This window comes from Ictidomys tridecemlineatus, unplaced genomic scaffold (genome assembly GCF_052094955.1).
Source record: "Ictidomys tridecemlineatus isolate mIctTri1 unplaced genomic scaffold, mIctTri1.hap1 Scaffold_190, whole genome shotgun sequence".
In the NCBI taxonomy this organism is placed as follows: domain Eukaryota; kingdom Metazoa; phylum Chordata; class Mammalia; order Rodentia; family Sciuridae; genus Ictidomys; species Ictidomys tridecemlineatus.
Genome location: NW_027521631.1, coordinates 48,844 through 68,655, shown reverse-complemented (window position 1 = coordinate 68,655; position 19,812 = coordinate 48,844). Strand labels below are relative to the sequence as shown.

Below are 19,812 nucleotides of genomic sequence, written 5' to 3'. Positions count from 1 at the left end.
TAAGAAATCAGAAAAAGAACACTCAGATTTGAAAAGATTTGTATCCAATGTTTTTGGCCTCTTTAACTGTTAGGCTTTTCATATGCAAAGTCCATTTACCTAAAATAATTTTCTTCCAATTATGTTAAATAACTATGAAACAGAATGACCTACAGTACAAACATAAGTATGTATAAGCGCATATATATATATATATATATACACACACATATATATATACACACACACACACACACACACACACACACACTTATACATATATGTACACACATACACAGAGATAGACTAATTCTGCTCAGGAAAAAAAAAACCTTAATGAACAAAACATTTAATGGATTTTGGACAACACATAATCTATACTTCCAAATAAAAAGGTATTTTCTGTACATATGATCAAATCATAAAATCTGGGAAAAATTTATATAAAAGACTGGAAAAATTATATCATCTCCTTTTTCTCATTTTACTGTATTTCTTTGCAGCATTTCCCCCTGTTTGTATGTTTATATTAACATACAGTTCATCAACATTTAAATCTTAGTTTCTGCTTTTTTTTCCCACTTCACATTTAATTGTGAGCATTTTCTGTACCTCAAAGCTTTGAAATAAATAAATCTGCCTACTATTCCACTAATCGAACATACAATAACCCCTAAATGAATTATGTTGTGCTAAGTCTTCAATCTAATACACTGTTCCATTGAAAAACATTACCAAAAATCTTCAAAGCATAGTTATTTCTTTAAGATAGATTACTAGACATATATGCTACATAAAAGGATATTTATCTAACCTATCCCATCTTTTATCCCACTTTTAAGACTTCTGATACATATGAAACTACTGGTCAGGATGGCTGTAAGAATTACCAGTTCTACCAACTGCACCCACACTAAATTATTTTATAATGTTAGTTTGACTTAAACCACTATTTTGTGTTTTAGCAATTGAAAAAGAAAAAAAAGGGGGGGGGCAGTGACTATATAAAATAATCCTTGTGCTTATGTGCTAAGGTATAAGTAAGTTAATTTACTCACAAGAGCAGTTCTCCAAAAGAAAATGACAAAGGATACAATCCCAAAGAAAACAGTGAATACTACAGGCTTCCATGGTAGTCCATAAAAATCAGGCCCAGGTTGAGTATCATCAGGCAATGTAGTAAACAGCTTAAACAGACAAATTAGAAGAAATGGGAAACCTTAAATTTATAACAAAACAGTCACAAAGAATCATGGCAATTCTAAACCAACTTCCTCATCAGAAATCCACCTCCTCAATATTTTCCAATAGCTTCTTCAAGAGAGAGGATACTGGCAGTCTCATATTTTTTGTTTGCTTCCAGTGTTTTCAAGTATAATGAATCTAAATACTTTTTAAAAATATTTATTTATGTATCTTTAGTTTTAGGGTGGACACATTGTTTTGTTTTTATATGGTGCTGAGGATCGAACCCAGTGCCTCATGTATGCTAGGCAAGCGCTCTACTGAACCACAACCCCAGCCCGAATCTAAATACTTTAAATTGAGCATACATTTCCACTTTGTAACAGGCCCTATATCATCACATTGTCTAACACCTGGCTAGAATCCCTCTGGATCATTCTTTTCTCTTAGATAATCTGGTTTTTATAATTTAAAATATTCTTTTAAGACAAAACTTAAATATATGAAAGAACTAATTAATTTTATGGCAACAAATAAAAACAATGACGATATATGTATAAGATTTTAAATCTTACTTCCATTCCACTCTTATATACAGATACGTGACATGTAATTTCAGACAACTCTTGAAAACTGGCTTAGATAAACTTCTCTGAATTTAACATCCTTCTATAAAATTCAGAGCCTAATTTTAAATGGTTGCTCAAAGGCAGTGCAGTAAACACCTGCCTACTCTTCCCTGTTTTCACCGCCCTCTACACGTAATAGGAGATAACTGTCACTTGGGCCCAATTCCCCAGCAGTCTCCTTAGGGAAAAGACCTGTAGTAACATTAGCTGTTTGGATTGTTGGCTGCATTTCAGAACATACCATGAGGTTGTCACCTCTATTCCGTCAAAAAAAAAAAAAGTGCAAGTGGGGAAAGCTCAAGTACACTCTCACCGGCCTCGCTTAACCATACAGTCATGTCCTGCCTGCCTTGGGCCTGACACACTCCATTTCTCCGTCGCCACGACAGTCAGTGCACCCACTCTGCCAGAACTCAGCCACCCGACAGGGGTCCCAGGAGCTCTGGGTCCCCCAGGGAAACAGTGACAGAAGGCACAGTGGCAGGTACTGAGTCCATGGTTTAGGGACAGCTGAGTGGAAGCGACGCTTCCCTGCAGAACAGCACAGGACCCTCTCTTTCACCGTTTCCTACTTCAGTAGGACCCAGCGCAGGGGGCGGGTACTGGGAGTGAACTTTGCCTTCCTCCACCACAGGCACTTTCCGCCCAAGGCACGTGAAACCCGTCATCAGAGGAAGCCCCTGGGTGGACTGCAGTGAGCAGACAGAGGATGCTGAGGGGCGTGGCGGGGAGCGGGAAGAACCAACTGCGGAGCCCGGCGGGGGACAGCGCCAGTAGAGCCAAGCGGAAGAGTCCAAATGAAAGGACTCCAGAAGGAAAGAGGCTCACCTGTCCCCGGAACTAGGAGAGGACCGGCGATTTAGAAGGCCCTGGAGGAAGCCAGGGAAGTAGCAGAAGGGGATTATAGGCAGAGACTAGGAAAAAGGAGAAAGTAAGGCCTCCCAGCCCCTCCCAGAGCAAAACCCTTTTGTCAACGTGTTGAGACACCAGGTACCTACCTGCCCCAAAAGTGCAGACAGAAGAGGAGAAGCTTCTCCTGCTCCCTTCTAAAAGACTACTGCTGGGCTTTCCTTCCCTGCTCACTCGTGGATGACACTCTTTTTAAAAAAGCCTAACCCTAAGGAATCATGTCATTATCACCCCACGCCGGTGGCTTCATTTCTGGATGCCACATTTTAGGGTTGCATGACTTGTGGAAAAGAACAGAATCATGAATAGCCCGAAAAGCACGTGCTAAAAATTGAAGAAACTGGGGACATTTAACTTGGGGAGGAAATGAACATCTGTGGATCTTTAAAAATCTGTCGTCAAGTTGAATATATTCAATTCAAAAGAACAAGAATAAGCAGGAAAGCACTGAAAAAGAAGAGCAATGAAGGGTACAGGGAGGGCAGACTATATAATTAATTCATGTACCCTCGTCCAAGCCCAGGAATACATAGAGATTGTGGGACAGAATAGAGAATCCAGAAACAGAACCAACTGGACATTTGGGGTACAATAAAAGTTAGTTTGGGGAAAATAGACTTTCTAATAAGTAGCGTTACCACATGGAAAATTATAAAATTGGATTTTTCTCTACTTATTCAAAAGATAAACTACAAATGGATAAGAAACATGAATGTAAAAATAGAAAATAAACAAGTACTAGAAAATATTAAGTGAAATTTTCTATGTATTATGAGTGGGCAAAACCTGCCTCATTGAAAAAATCTTTCCTGGCTGTATCTAAACCTGCTACACACACACACACACACACACACACACACACACACACATGCAGTTTGACAATGACAAACTGAGAAAAAATATTTGCAACATATTATTGTCCAAAGAATCATGTTCCTGAAATATAAAGAACATTATAAATAAAATGGCCAGCAAACCTATACAAAAATGGGCTGAAGAAATAAACAGATCTCAGGAAAAGAAATGCAAATAGCTATAACATATGGAAACATGCTCTGCTTAGCTCATAATGAACAAAATACAAATTAAACCACACCAAGACACCATTTCTCACTTGCATTGGCAAGATCCAAACGTTTGAAAACATACTCAGTAGGTGAGAGAATGTGGGGGAATACAAATTCTCAGACACTGCTAATAAGTATACAAAATGATACAACCCTTATGAATGAGATTTGGCAACATCTCCCAAAACTGCTTATATATTTACCTATTAACTCAACAATCCCACTTTTTTTTTTAACTTTTTCAGTGCTGGGGAAGGGTATCTTGGGCAAGTGCTCTACTGCTGAGCTATAGTCCACCAGCCCTAATTTCTAAAGATACTGGGAATACAACAACAAATGTTTAAAACTTGTATTTACAAAACTATGTTATTCAAGCATTAATCATAACAATACAAGATGGTCACAAAAGGCTGAAACAACCGTCATCAATGAAAGTTGTTGAATAAACCAAAGAAGAAAGAAAATAATTTTAAATACTGCTAAGAGCTGGTTTCCGGAATACATTTTTTAAAAATGAAGTAGAGAAAAATATTTATAGAATACTATTTGTATCTTAGAAAATGAAAAAAGATGAATATATTATTTCTTATAGCTTTGAGGTAAAACTGACATGCAATAAATTACATGTATTTAAAGTGTGCAATTTGATGAATTTTAACATGAAATTATGAAATCACCATTATAATCAAGATAATATACACATCCTTTACTTCCAAAATTATTCTCATTCTCTAGGTAATTTTGCCCTTTGTCACCCCTCTTTCTTGCCCCCCACTTTCCCATTCCTCCAGCAAAATGTCTTATCTTAATAGATTGCTTTGTATTCCTCAAGTTTTATGTGTATGGGATAATATATTGTATTTTCTATGGCTTCTCTTATTCAGCATAATTTGAGATTCATCTACATCAGTTTATCTATCATCTATTTTTATTGCTGAGTAGCATTTCATTACATGTACATACCACAATTTGTCTATCATCTATTGATAGACATTTGGATTTTTTTCCAGTTTGGGGCTTTTACAAATAAAATAGCCAAGAACACTGATATAAAATTCCTCCTATTGCTATATAACTTATCTTTTCTTTGGAAAAGAATGGTTGGATATGACTGGTGTATGTTTACCTTTTTAAGAAGGTGATTCTACCACTTTATATCCCCACCAGATGTGTACCCATCCAGTTCCTCCATCTCTTCTCCAACCACTCAGCACAATTGTCTTTAATATTAGATATTTAATAAGTGTGTAGTGGTAACTCTTATGCTTCAAAATTGCATTTCCCTGATAATTATGTCAAGCATTTTTAATGTATTTACTATCTGTTTATCTTCTTTGATGAAGTGTTATTTTACAGGACTATATTTTTTTCTAATGCGTTCTAAGAGTTCTTCATATATCCTTGATGCAAGTCTTGATAAATGCTTTACAGTAATTTCCTCCCAGCTTGTGTTTTGTCTATTTCATTGACTTCAAAGTGTATTTTGAATTACAGAGGTTTTAGTTTGATGAATCCCACATTGTCAAATCCTTTTTAATGCTTTTGTTCTCAAATTTAAGAAATCTTTGCCAAACCTAAGTTCAACAAAATTTTTTCTCTTACTTTTTTTCCTAGAGGTTTTGTAGTTTTGAGTTTAATATTTAAGTCTGTGAGTTAATTCAGGTGTCTAATGCAAGGCATGGATCAATATTTTGCATATAAATATGCAGTAATTTCAGTACCATTTGCTGAAAAAACTTTCCATTCTCTACTTGTCTTTCCATCTTTGTCAATGACTGTTGCCATATATATTGTGTATCTATCTCTGAATTCTTGATGTTTTGTCTGCAATCCTGATTACTGTAGCTTTAGAATATTTTTTTTTCCTCTTTGTATGGTACTAGGGATTGAACACAGGACCTTGCATATGCTAGGCAAGTCCTCTACCACTGAGCTACATCCCCAGCCCTAGATTAAGTCTTGAAGCCACGTTGCAATCAGCTTGTCATTTTCTACAAAACTCTGCAGGGATTTTGATTGGAATAATGTTGACTCTGGTGATTAAACTGGGATGAATGGACACCTTAGTCTTCTGACTCATAAATTAGGTATATCTCTCCATTTAGGTTCTCTTTAAATTCTATCAGCAATATTTTATAGTTTTTAATATATACATTTTAGTTTTTGCCACGTTTATGTTTAAATACTTCATATTTTTATTCTATTGTACATGGAAATCTTTAAAATTTCAATTTCTAATTATTCATTGTTAATATATAGAAAATATAATTGCTTTTAGATGTAAATTTTATCTGTCAACCTTACAATAGCTTTTTTCTAGATCATACCAGATTGTATCTATATATATATTCAAGTTATCTGAAAAGAAAAGAGAATTTTATTTCTTCCTTTCCAATCTGAGTGCATTTTATTTCTTTTTCTTGCCTTAGTATACTAGCTATTTCCTTACTGCACCCCAGTACAATGCTGAATAGATGTAATGAGAGTAGACATCTCTGTTTGGTTTCTGATCTTGGGGAAAAGTATTCAATTATCAACCATTAAGTATGAGGTTAGCTGCATTTTTTCAGAGGATGTTTTAAGCTCCCTTCTATTCCTAGTTTGTTGTTTGTTTTTCTACATCAATAATCAATGCTGAGGGGCTGGGGTTGATACTCAGTGGTAGAGCACTTGCCTAGCATGTGTGAGGCAATGGGTTCAAATCTCAGCACCGCATATAAATAAGTGAATAAAATGAAAGTTAATCAACATCTAAAAAATTTTTTTAATTAATAATCAGGGCTGATTTTTTTTTACATGTCGATGCGATTTATTGTCACCTACTTGTACATGCACACAAAATAACAATATAATTTGGCCAATATTACTCCCCAACATTTCCCCCCTCTGCTATATTTTTAAAATGCTTGTTTTGTATCTCTCGAGCTAAACACAAAGATTGTGCTTTTAGGTACATCAATGTGGTAAATTTCATTGATTTTCAAATGTTAAATAAATTTTGGATTCTTGACATAAATCCCCATCATCCGTCTAGTTTTTGTCTATGATGTATTTTCCTTTTACATATTGTTGTATTTGACTTAAATTTTTGTTTAGAATTTCTGTACAGATTCATTGGAGATCCCATGAGAGGTATGTGGTTTTCTTTTCTTATTATATCTTTGTCTTGGTTTGGTGTAGTGATAACACTGGATTCATAGGAGAACTATTTCCTTGCTTTAATATTCTACAAGGGTTTAGTATTACTACTACTATTAGGAATTAATATCATTTCTTCCTTACAGGTTTAATTGGATCACCAATAAAGCTATCTTGGTCTTATATTTTTTTCTTTGAAGAAAGGTTTTTACCTATACCTTCAATTTCTTTAATAGTCAACAAGGTTTATGAAATTGTCTGTTTTTCTTGAGTGAACTTTTGCAATTTGTGGCTTAAATAAAATTTCTTCATTTCATCTAAATTGTCAAGTTAATTAACATAAACTGTTCATAATATCCCCATTATCAGTCTAGTATCTGTGAAATCTGTAGTGATATCCCTTCTCTGATTGCGAATATTGGTAACCCGTGTCTCCTCTTTTATTTCCCTCACTAGATGTTGATCAATTTTATTCATCTTAAAGAACTAGCTTTGGGTTTCATTGATTTTCTCTTATTTTCCTTTTTTTTAAAATTTTACTGACTTATGGTCTTTATTATATCTTTTTTTCTTGCTTACTTGGAGATTAACTTATTTTTCCTTTTCTAGTTTCTCATAGTAGGAACTAAGTCAATGACTGGAGACTTATTTTTTAATAAAGCTATCTTGGGCCTGGTAGTGCTATAAGTTTTCCAATAACACTTTAGTGACATTGCACAAATGGATATGTTGTTTTCAGTTTTATTCAACTCAAAATATGAATTTCTTCTCTGATTTATTTGACTCAAAAATTATTTAGCAGTGGGGGCTAAGGTTGTAGCTCAGTGGTAAAGTGCTTGCCTCACATGTGTGAGGCACTGGGTTCGATCCCCAACACCACATAAAAATAAATGTACTGTGTTGTTCATTTATACCAAATATATATATATGATAGATAGATACAGATATACATATAGATATAGATAGATAGCAGATAGCAGCCTGGCACTTAAGTTTTCAAATATTTGAGAATTTTCCAGATTTTTCCATTATTGATTTATCATTTTATTGTGTTCAGAGAATAAGCTTTGCCTGACTTTGAATACTTTTATATTTACTGATAATTTTTTTAAGATCCAGAATATAGTTTATCTTGGTAAATGTTCCATGTGCACTAAGCTCCTTGGGGGTTTTCTATAAATGTCAATTAATTTCAAATGGATGGATTGATTATGTCATTCACACTTTCTACAACCTTACTTTTATTTTTCGTTTTCTGCCAATTGCTGAGGAGAGGATATTGAAATCTCTAAATGTAATCTATAGGATTCATCATTTTCCTCATAATTCTATCAATTTTGATACTTCATGTATTTTGAAGGTCTAATATTAAAAGTACAAGCATTTAGGTTTATTATATAATCTTGACTGATTCGTTTATCATTAGGAAATAACTTTCTTTAGTCCTGATGATATATTTTGCCCCACAACCTCTTTTGGTTTAATGTAGCTACTCCAGATTTCCTTTGACTAGTGTTTAACATGAGATACCTTGTTCAATCATTTTAATTTTGACTTCTTTGTGTCTTTCTATTTACAGTGTTATTCCCTTAGACATCTATTTGGGTCTTGCTTCTTTAGGCAATATGACAATCTCTGTTTTTAACTGATGTATTTAGATACTTTCCACTTAATAGGATTACTGCCGTGCATAGGTGTAAGCTTAATATAATCTTCTATTTGTTCCTTCTGTTCTTTGTTCTTTTTCTTTTCTTTCTGTCTTCTTTTGCAGAAATACCACTATCGGTATTTTTAGTGATTCCTCTATTGGCTTATTAAGCTATAACTCTGTTTTCTAATCTTAGTGCTTCAGGGTTTAGAATATACATCTTTAATTTGTCACAATCTACCTTCAGATGATACTATATTACTTCACATATTCAATAAGAACGTTACAATAGTTACTACCCTTCTGAGATTTATACTGTTGTCATGTATTTTACTTTACATGTTTTCTAAGTCCCATACTACACTGATATTTGTCTTTAAACAGTCAATGACTTTTTAAAATGTTCAAATAAGAAAAATTATTTTAAATATTTATGCACACAGTCACCATTTTCAGTGTTCTTTACTCCTTTATTCCATTATTTCCATCTGCTGTCTTGGTGCAAGTGTAGGTGAATTCTTTCAGCTTGTATGTCAGTACAAGTCTTCATTTTAGAAAGATATTTCACTGGGCATGATATTATTGGCCAACATTATTACTCTTCAAATATATTAAAGGTATCACTCCACTATATTCTCTTATGCCTAATTTCTGACAAGAAATCTGATGTCATCCTTAGTTCTTCTCTACATAAATGTCTTCTCTAACTGCTAAGATTGCTCTTTATCACTGGTTTTGAGCAATTTATTTATGATATAATATACCTTGATATAGCTTTATTCATGCTTTTTGTATTGTAGTCCCATTTAATATCTTGGATCGGCAGATGTACAGTTTCCACAAATTTTTGGCCATCATTTCTTAAAATATTTTTCTGAATACCTCTCATAGCTCAACTTGAAACTGTCCCACAGCTCACTGATGCTCTGGTTCACTTTTCTTTAACAGAAGAAATTTTCCCTGTTTCATTTGGGGTACTTCTCCTGCTATGTCCTCAAGTTCACTAACAATTTCATCACAATGCTTATTCTGGCATTAATCCCATCCACTGTGTTTATCATATATTTTCAACTCTAAAAGTCTGATTTTCTTAAAATATATCTTCTATATCTCTTTTTACCTTTTTAACACACGAAATATAGTAGTAATGACTTTTTAAAAAATGCCATTACCTCATTCTAACATCTCCGATAGTTCTCAGTTGGCTTTGATTGGATGATTCTTCTCCTCATCATTGTGGATTGTATTTTTCTTGCTTCTTTGCATGCCTGGTAAGCTTTGATTCGATGCCATACATTACGAATTACTATTCTTAATATTTCGTATACAATTAAATTACTGGAAACAATTTGATTCTCTTGGGTCTGAATATTTGTTAGGTATGACATAAATTGTAATAGTCAGTCCGAGGTAACACCCTTCTGATTATTCTACCCAACTTCCTTAGATACTTTTTTCCAGGTGCTATTCTGGTCCCTGTGTTAAGACCTGTTCCTTCTAATCACTTAAGATGGTTTCTCTGACTTGCTAAGCAGTTTCATCACACTTATGTGCAGATCAATACCCTGCTGAACACTCAGAGAGCCTTTCACAGATTTCCAGAATTGTCTCTCAATGTAGCAACCTTCTTTTGGTACTCCACCCTGTGAATTCTAGTCACTTTGGTTTTCCTGGAATCTCAGCACCATCTCTCAATTCATGGTATCCTCTGGTTCTGCCTGACTTCCCCTTCTTTGTCATGGCTTGGGAATCTCTTAACATAGTAAAAGCTGGGGCAACTAAAGAGCTCATAGCATTTGTTCTTTATGTTTCCAGAATCATTCTTTGTTGCTTGATCTTCAATGTTACTGGATCTTAAAATTTTATATGTTTGTGGGTTTTTTTTCATATTTATTTTAGTTGTTTCAGTTGGGAAGGTGAAGCCAGTACCTATATAAAGCTATCATAGCTAGATGTAAAAATCATTTGCTTTTCTTTTTCTTTTTATGGTGCTGGGGATTGAACACATGGCCTCCTGTGTGGTAGGCAAGTGCTCTACCACTGAGCTGCATATCCCTTTTCTCATTTGCTTATTTTTTTAATAGCAGAATGCATAATGAAATAAATTTTAAAAGTTAACTATAAAAGAGAGTAATATCAGGATAGACAGAACTGGGACAAAAGCTAGAGTTCTTTCAAAATCAGGCAGGAGAATCACAAGTTCAAAGCTAGCCTCAGCAACTTAGCAAGTCCCTACGCAACTTAGTGAGAACTATCTCTAAATAAAAAAATAAAGAGCCTAGGTATGTGGCTCAGTGGATAGGAGCCCTGGGTTCAATCACCAGTACCAGAAAACAGAAACAACTTATTTTCACAAATTAACTTTGGCTCTTCTAAATATTTAAATAATTGTAAAATAAATAAAAAAAATCTTTAAAAATTAACACCTAAATATTGAAAGCAAGAATGAAACAACCTGTGATATCATGTTGGTGACAAACCACAGAAATGAATTATTTCAAACATACCTTAGTGGGATATAGCTTAAAGACAAGAGAATTTCATTTCATTTCAGGAATACATTCCTGAAAGTATTTTAAACAACATAAATATAGTCGTGTGTTGCTTAATAATGGGAATAAATTCTGAGAAACACATCTTAGGCAATTTCAGTGTGTAAACATCATTGAGTATACTTATACAAACCTAGAAAATATAGCCATTTCCACACGTAGGTATTCATATATGGTATATCATCGCTTTGGGGATAAAAACCTATAAGATATTATTATACTGAATTCTGTAGACAATTGTAACATTGTAAATGTTTATATATCTAAACATATCAAAACACAAAAAAGATTAAAAATACTAGGTGTCAAGAATTTTTTAGCTCCATTATTATGCACTAATGACCAAAATGTCATTAAGTGGCACAAGACTGTAAACAATTATATTTATGTCATTGAAAACTGGAACTCCAACATCAGAGAAAGAAAACACAAATCTAAGATAGATGAAGTGAAGTAAAATCTCTCTAACATCCTGAATTTTCATGGGAATTATCTAAATGACATGATCAAAAATCCCCACATATTTCTGAGCTTTGTTCACTAAAATGGCTTACAAATGACAGTCAATTTGAGCAATAAGCAATCCTAGTACTTGGAATGTAGCCTCTAAATATCATTTCCTATTGAAAGAAACCAAAGTTCTTTTAGAGAAATAGTTCCTTCAAGGTCTGGATAGGAAATGTTTAAGATGAACTTGGAACATCTCATAGTTCAAAAGCAAGGGAAACAGGTAACAATGACCACTAGGTGGTGGCAAAGGGTCCCAGGAGCCAAGATAAAGAGGCTTCTACAAGGAAAAAGGGGGAGAAATTGAGCATCAGATAAGAACAATTACTATTCCTAACTGGATTAAACACACCAAATATTTTTAAATGCATGACATCATATTGACTCTTAAATAAAAGTTAAAAAGATTTCAAAAGCCACTTTGGGTATCATTTGATAATGCTAGAATAATACCTTACTATTCTGAAAAGTGTTTAAATGAAGAAAAGGAATCAAATGTTTATCTCCTGCCTTAACTATACAAACCGAATATCTGTGTAAAGAATAATCAATCATAGCCAGGCGCTGTGGCACACACTTGCAATCCCAGTAGCTTGGGAGACTGAGGAGGGAAGATAGCAAGTTCAAAGTCAGCCTCAGCAAAAGTGAATTGCTAAAGCAACTCAGTGAGACCCTGTATATAAATAAAATACAAAATAGGGCTGAGGATATGGCTCATTAGCCAAGTGCCCCTGAGTTTAATCCCCAGTACCAAAAAAAAGAAAGAATAATCAATCATAAATTTTTATTTGTATAGGCATCCCAGCCTTTAAATGAAGAAAGAAAAATCCCAGCAATTCAGACCATTGCTATTTTGCAACCTGTAATATATTAGCAAATCTCACCAAGGTCACTGTTGACTAGTAGTCAACATCAAAGGAGAGGACATGCAGATGTCAATGCAATATTTCCTATTAAATTTTCATAAGAAACAGAATTGAACCTAAACCTGACTACCAATTTCCAAGAAATATAAAGCAACAGAGAGAGACTGAGGTTGTTAGCTCAGCACTTGCCTAGAATGCATGGAGCCCGAGGTTCAATCCCCAGCACCACCAAAAAAAAAGGCAATAGAGAAAACAGGTTAAATTGTTGTACCAGGGGGATGTCATTTATTCACCCAAACTACAATATATCCTAGAAGTCCCACAAACATATTTTTTTCAATTATTGCAAAAAGTTACAACAAAAGGAGAAATCAATAGAGAGTAACTTATATGAGACTTGTTCTCCCACTGAAAGCAACCAGAAAGTTGGAATATATATATTGGTACCAGGGATTGAACTCAGGAGCACTTGATCACTGAGCCACATTCCCAGTCTCAGCCCCATTTTGTATTTTATTTAGAGACAGGGTCTCACTGAGTTACTTAGCACCTCACTTTTGGCTTTGAACTTGTGATCCTCCTGTCTCAGCCTCCCGAGCCACTAGGATTAAGGCATGTGCCATCATGCCCAGTCAAAAAAGATTTTTAAAGAGCTATTTTTCAGATAGAAAGCCACAAGGAACATGCAACTGTCACCCCTAAGAGCAGGAGAACAAATAGGTGAGCATTCTACCTGGAGGCACCCTCTAGACCTCAGTTTGAAAAGGGGAACACAAATGGGGCACAACAGTCTCACTGAGGAGAGAGAGACCAGAGTTCCAGGAGATTAAGCAGCCAAAAATATGTAGAGAAAACTACCAGAAACATGGGAGCCACAAAGAAAAAGAGTTACAGAAATCTGCATGGAGGTGGTCTTCAGTTTGGGGCTACATTCTAAGCAGTACCTGTGAGTGCCAAGAACAACTATAAGCTAACCAATCCCACAGTTGGCACTGAGCTGGGAGAAGTCTGGATTCCAGCTAGCCAGAGAGAGTTGACGTACAAAAACAGTATGGTCAACAAGCTCATGAAGAAGTATTTGATCCTGGCATCATGGCACATATCTGTAATCCCAGCAATCAATCCCAGGTTGAGGCAGGAAGATCCCAAGTGTGAGGCTGGCAACTTATCAAGGGCCTAAGGAAGTTAGTGAGACCCTATCTCAAAAGAAAAAAAAAGGTCACTCAATATCATTAATTATCAGGAAATACACTCACAAAGACATACCCACTAAAATGGCCCAAGTGCTAGTGAAGATGAAGTCAAGTGGAAGTCTCCTAAATTGCTGGTGGAAGTATAAAATGATTGTGGTCATTTTTTAGCATGGCTTGACAGTATCACATAAGACAAAAACATACATTAAACGTAGGAGGCAATTGCACTCCTAGATATGAGTCCACTTATAGTGGCATATATATGAAACAGTACTGTAGGAAAAATGAATCTATAGTTTAAAAAAAAAAGTTATCAATGGTTGCCTGGAACAGGTGGTGAAGGCACTCACTGGGAAGGATCCCAAGGAAACCCCTTTTCTAGTGAAAAAAAAAACTGTTCTATATCTTTATTATGGTAGTTTTTACATGGGTATCTACATTTGTTAAAACTCAGAGTGTGCTTGCTTTGGCAGCACATATACTAAAATTGGAACAATACAGAAAAAATCAGCATAGTCCCCGAGCAAGGATGAAACCCACATTTGTGAAGTATTCCATAGTTTTGTGGAACCAACCCTTCAGCAGATGAATGGATAAAGAAACTGTGGTACATATATGAAATGGAATATTACTTATAGCATTAAAAGAGAAAAAAATTATGGCATCTGCGGGTGAATGGGAATATCAGGTTAAGGGAAGTAAGCCAATCCCCAAAACCAAAAGCTGTATGTTCTCTCTGAAAGTGGATGCTGACCCATAATGGGGGTGAGGTGGGTGGTAAGGGGCATGGAAAGAATGGAGGAATTTGGGCAAAGGGGAGGTAGGACAGGTGAGGGGGAAGAGGGATAGGAAAGATGGTGGAATGAGATGAACCACATTACCCGAGGTACATGTAGGACTACACGTGTTGTGTACAACTAGGAAAAGTTTTGTTCCATTTATATACAATGAATTGAAATGCATTCTGCTATCATGTATAACCAATTAGAACAAATTTTAAAAACTCACTGATATTGGCTATCAAGGAATTACTGTTAAGTTGTGTGATGGCCCGTGGGTTCATTATACTATTCTCTATGCTTTTCTTTAAAGCTTTTCTAATTAAATTTATTTTTTAACTAGTACATAGAAACAAACATTATAATTATTGAAGTAGGTAACATGACATTTTGATGCATGTATACACTATGTAATGTTTAAATCAGTTAAATATATCTACCTCCTCAAACATCATTTCTTTATGGTAAAACTTTCACAATCTTTTTTTCTAGTATTCTAAAATATACAGTATGTTATGGTTACCTATAGTTCCCTACTATTCTCTCTGCTCTTATTTGAAAGTTTCCATGATAAAAATACTAAAAATAATTTTTAAATTAAGATATAACTTCAAATATTTAAAGGATTTCTATGTAGAAAAGAATTCAATTTTATAGAGGAAATCATGTGGAGGAAAATTTGGAGTCAATACAAGGATGAACTAGACAACAGAAGAACATATAGCCTTGTAAGAGAGTGACTCATGCTAGGAAATACTGGTGTACAGGCCTCATAACTATTCGTCAGGGCCACAGTAAAGAAAATAACAGCAATGAGTGAGAAACTAGACTAACAGCCTTCCAAGGTTTCTTCTAACACTAAGATTCTGCTAAGATTCCATTGATCAATGAATCTGATTGGTGCACATCTCCCAAACACATCAGAGCCTATTACTCTCCAGTCCTATCAGATATCATACTACTTGTTTAAGATTTTACATTGACTTGTTCATAATTTTTGCATATATTTGTTAAGTCCTTTTCTTAAGGCTTTCAAAAATCACAATCATACCTTAAACCTGTTAGACTCTTTTAGTCCTCACACAATGTCCTGTACATACTGGGCCATCAAAATGCCTTTTTGAAATCTCCTTTCAAATCAGTCTCCTAACATTGTGCCTCTTCTTTGCCACTCACGTCTATGTCTTACCTATCACCGTACAATCACTGACCATACCTGCACCACATTCATGTCCCCTGACCTAGACCTAGAGGAGGGCTCTGTGCATACCTAAAAAATATGAATAAAGAAATCCTTCCCATATCATGAGGCTGTTAACTTTCCAAGTGATGCTGATTCATTCTGATAATCAAATTATGACTGTAGAAGACTGCTTTAATCACTGGAAATATAATTATTCTAACTGCCTGGCTCGTACATACCCCTTACCCAGGTGGCTGCCACCATCATGAACAAACATGGAGCCAACTGAAAAATGATTTGTTTCTCCCCACCACATCTTTTCCACCCTGGTGGTCTTTCCTCCCCAGGTATTCATTGTCTTTATATCACCTTCTGACTGTCTACATGAGAATTAGGGCATGTGTAGGGGTAAAACCCTTCAAAATGCCAGACACCTCACCAGACATTTTACCTTGTCAAATCATTTAATTCTTATGATTGGAGTAAGCATTATCTACATTTTTCAGATGAGGAAAACTTTTTTCAAAAGTTTAGTTATTTGCCCACACGTCTAAATGATAACCTTGGGATTTGAAACCAGATCTACCTGGCTTCAAAATCTACACATTTTACAAGGAAAACAACAACATCATCTTTCTTACACAAGCCTTGAAATAACACAACCTACAGGAAACAACTTCAGTTGAGGAGGATTACTGTCACAATGGCCCTAGGGCCATCTTATCCTCCAACCTCTAAAAGCTTTCTCATTCCTATAATTAAACTCTAAAAGTCCAATATCAACAAATACCAATAGGGGGGAGGTAAGTCCTAAAATGCTTAGATAAGCTTCTAGACAGATTAAATGTCTTGTTTGGATCATGATTTTCTTTAGAAAGATCAGCCTTAAGTGACTCTTTCTAAGAAACAGATCTAACCTAATTCCTTTCATTCTTAAAACTTTCTAAGGATCCCCACTATTAATGGTCTGCTACTTTGGCTCATGACTTCCTTTAAGATTTGCTGGCCTCTCCAACAGGCCCATCCCCCTCCAACTTCACACTTTACAACACCAACTATTCACATTCTCCTTCCCTCCCCAAATATCCTTTCTTCATGTTTCCATTTCTCTGAACACATTTCTTCTGACTGCCAGCTTCCCCCACCACCCCAGCCTGTCTAATCAACAACAAACCACATGTCAGACTCCTGTTTGCCTTTTGCCTGTGCTTCAATCACATCTCAACCACTTTCTGACCTTACTGATCACCCTTCCAACCATAATAAATGCATTTATGGACAATAATGTTCTACCATCGAATAAATACCTCTCTTTCTGCCATTATCTTACTGTGTTTCAAGTGAATGCTGTTATCTCCCTGCCAGAATGAAAGGTTCTGAGGGGAAGAACCAAGTTTTTACAGGTGTGCAAATGTCCAGTCTTGGTAAACAGCAAATCTTCCTCATGTGCTAAACCAAGTAGCCATTAAAGCCACACCCCTATGGCTTTTGTTTCAGGAGCTATCTACTCAAAGGGTCAAGAGTCATTTTCATAAAGACATTTTAAGTTTTTCACTTCATGACCAGAAGCCACTTAAAAACTAATAAATAATCAACATTCTAATTGAAGAAACTATGTCAAACTTACCATCTTAGACAAATAAAGCAAGAATGAATATAACAAGAAAAGTATGTTGTCCAAAAGGGTGGCATCTGCTGGCTCTTCGACCTTTATCTCTAGTTGGTTTTCTGTATCAGCAGCATCAACAGGAGTACCTTCTGTTATAAGTAGCTCTAAAATTGAAAGGGGAAATTGCTATTTTATTTTATGCTATAGAATAAGAATTGTCTCTCTTCAGTTTCAATATTCATCGAGTGTTTCACTAAATATATGAGTCACAGTGCCTGGAATATGTGGCTCTCCTAAAGACAATTAACACAACAGAGAAGAAAACTTCAAAATCCTAATTAGAGCTGTCAAACCCTTCAATTATAAAATGAACAATCTCCAGTCTACTCTCCACTACTTCCATGGCCATACAACTGCTACCAGAACAATATTTACTCAAGGAAAATTTTTAAAACCAGAGATATATAGACAGGGTCACATTCAAAAAACATGGATTTAGTGCTGGTGAAACTTTGTGTTTAAAATTTTAGGAAAGCTGAAAGAGAGGGAGTCTTGGTTTGCAGATTTGCAGGTGGAATGGGCCAAGGCTTAACACAGTATCTGGCACCTGGCAGAGATACTCAACAATTATTTATTGAATGGACAGATGACAACTATTTAAAAAGAACACAGTAGTACCAAGAGAGACTAAAGGGAATTGGGTACAGACCTGCATTGAGGCTCTGTGAATGAGGTAGAATTCCAGTTAGACTTGAGAGCTTGTAGGGGTGGAATTTCAGTATGAGTTACATGAGCCTGGGGTATGTTTGATTAAACAGCAGGAGTCCAGCATGCAGTTATTAAGAAGTTGGACCAGTTGCCTCTAAGGTCTTTCTCAACCCTGAGATTCTATTCACTACTATTTTTTTAAGCTTTTGCCTAATTTTTTTTTTTTAGTTTTTGATGGACCTTTATTTTATTTATTTGTATGCAGTGCTGAGAATCAAACTCAGTGCCTCATATGTTAGACAAGCGCTCTACCACTGAGCTACAACCCCAGGCCCTCCATTCACTATTGGTCTATGAATTTGACTGCTGGTGAAGTCTGCCCCATTGGCTCAGCATCTCAGCACCTGAGACACATTAAATGACATTAGAGAAGATTTTACCTATTAAAGGTCATTGACATCATTTTGTGGTGGAACTTAAAAGGCCAGGGAAATAATTCATTCTTAATTTTGTAAGTCAAGTTTTCCCTATTCTTGAAAGTTTTGGAGCATGAAAATAACAAATTGTAATGGTGCGTGATTCATTTTCATAACCTTATAGAGTTAAAGACAGTTCAGAAGTCAGTAGTGTTCATATATGGATGCAATGTCTTCTGGAAAATGGGAGATCTCATATGTTATTCCTTCTCAAATTAACTGAATCCCCCCTTGCTATGAGTTCTCCTACACTCTGTGTGTGCAGATGGTGGGGGGGAGGTTCAGATCAGTGCTGCCAAGCCCTGCACTGGTGCAGGATAATGCTTATAGCTATGCTTACAGACCAGAACCTTTAAAAACACAAAATACAGTAATTATGGCTTCATAGCACCATACTGGATGGATTAAAATAAACAATTAGTCATCATCTAATTTACTGATAAAATGAGAGTGAGCAACACAAAAGTAGAATGCTGTTGATGCCATTATTGGGGATTTTTTTGAAAAATTGTTTCTCATCTCCCACTGGATACTGTGCACTATGATGAAGTATTCGTAAGTGTCAATCTAAAATCGATTGCAGTTCTGTACTGTTTGCTGTAAGTATATAGTATAAAGATCTGGACCATTGACTGCATTTGAAAAAGTTTAATTACCATGTCCAGGAAGCAAGTCAAAACAGGACTTGAGCTATATTATATTCCATTTAGAAGAAAAGGGAAGAAAAACACAGAATTTATGAGACTATGAACAGTGATTATTCAAGCTAACTTGTACTAGGCCAGACTTTCCTGGAAGGCCTGCTAAACACAGATTGTGGGTCCCACCCCTAGAGTTTCTGGTGCTGTTGGTCTGGTTGAAAACTACAGTTTTAGAGCATAAGGCCTTTGAAGAAAAATATTTTAGTTGTAAATGGTTTACACAAGCTAGTCATACCTAAACATTTGCTTTTAGGTGAGTTACAGTCTCTGGCCTATTTTTGATTTCTAGTCATCTTTATTCTTGCTTTTCTCTCACTTAAGATATTTTTTTTTGAACTCACATGTACCTATATCACTCTCTGCTCTATTTCGTACCTTTGGCAACAAATATCCTTGAAAGCCTTTATTATGGTAATGCCTCTACTTTGTAGAGAAAAATTGGCAAGCTTTACCTGGGTCTACTTTCTCAGTATTTGGGATCTGAGACACTTCTGAAACACCCATGTCCTCAGTCACAGGTTGATTCAAGAGGCTGGGCTCTTCAGGATGGTTCATATTAAAATGATGACGCAGGAGGTTTGGCTCTTCATGAAGATTTCTATTAAGACGATTTGTGTTCTCTTTAGGAAAATCATCTTCATGGGATGGCTGCATCTCTACAAGGGAGAAGAATGCATTGAGCC

At 35.5% G+C, this 19,812-nt stretch overlaps 1 protein-coding gene and 1 non-coding gene across 2 annotated transcripts in view; one reads left to right on the top strand and one right to left on the bottom strand.

The window, feature by feature from the left end:
• The window catches only part of LOC144372921 (transport and Golgi organization protein 1 homolog), an 86,479-nt gene that overhangs the window by 17,890 nt on the left and 48,777 nt on the right, over nt 1-19,812 (bottom strand). Inside the window, exons 9-11 of the mRNA XM_078036124.1 lie at nt 19,582-19,785; nt 17,263-17,408; nt 1,038-1,166 (exon numbers count right to left, since the gene is read on the bottom strand). Of these exons, the coding sequence (XP_077892250.1) occupies nt 1,038-1,166; nt 17,263-17,408; nt 19,582-19,785 (479 nt within the window). The remainder of the gene's footprint in view (nt 1-1,037; nt 1,167-17,262; nt 17,409-19,581; nt 19,786-19,812) is intronic.
• LOC144372924 (U6 spliceosomal RNA) lies at nt 14,131-14,237 on the top strand. The gene has a single exon (XR_013432741.1). It is a non-coding gene; the product is annotated as a U6 spliceosomal RNA (small nuclear RNA).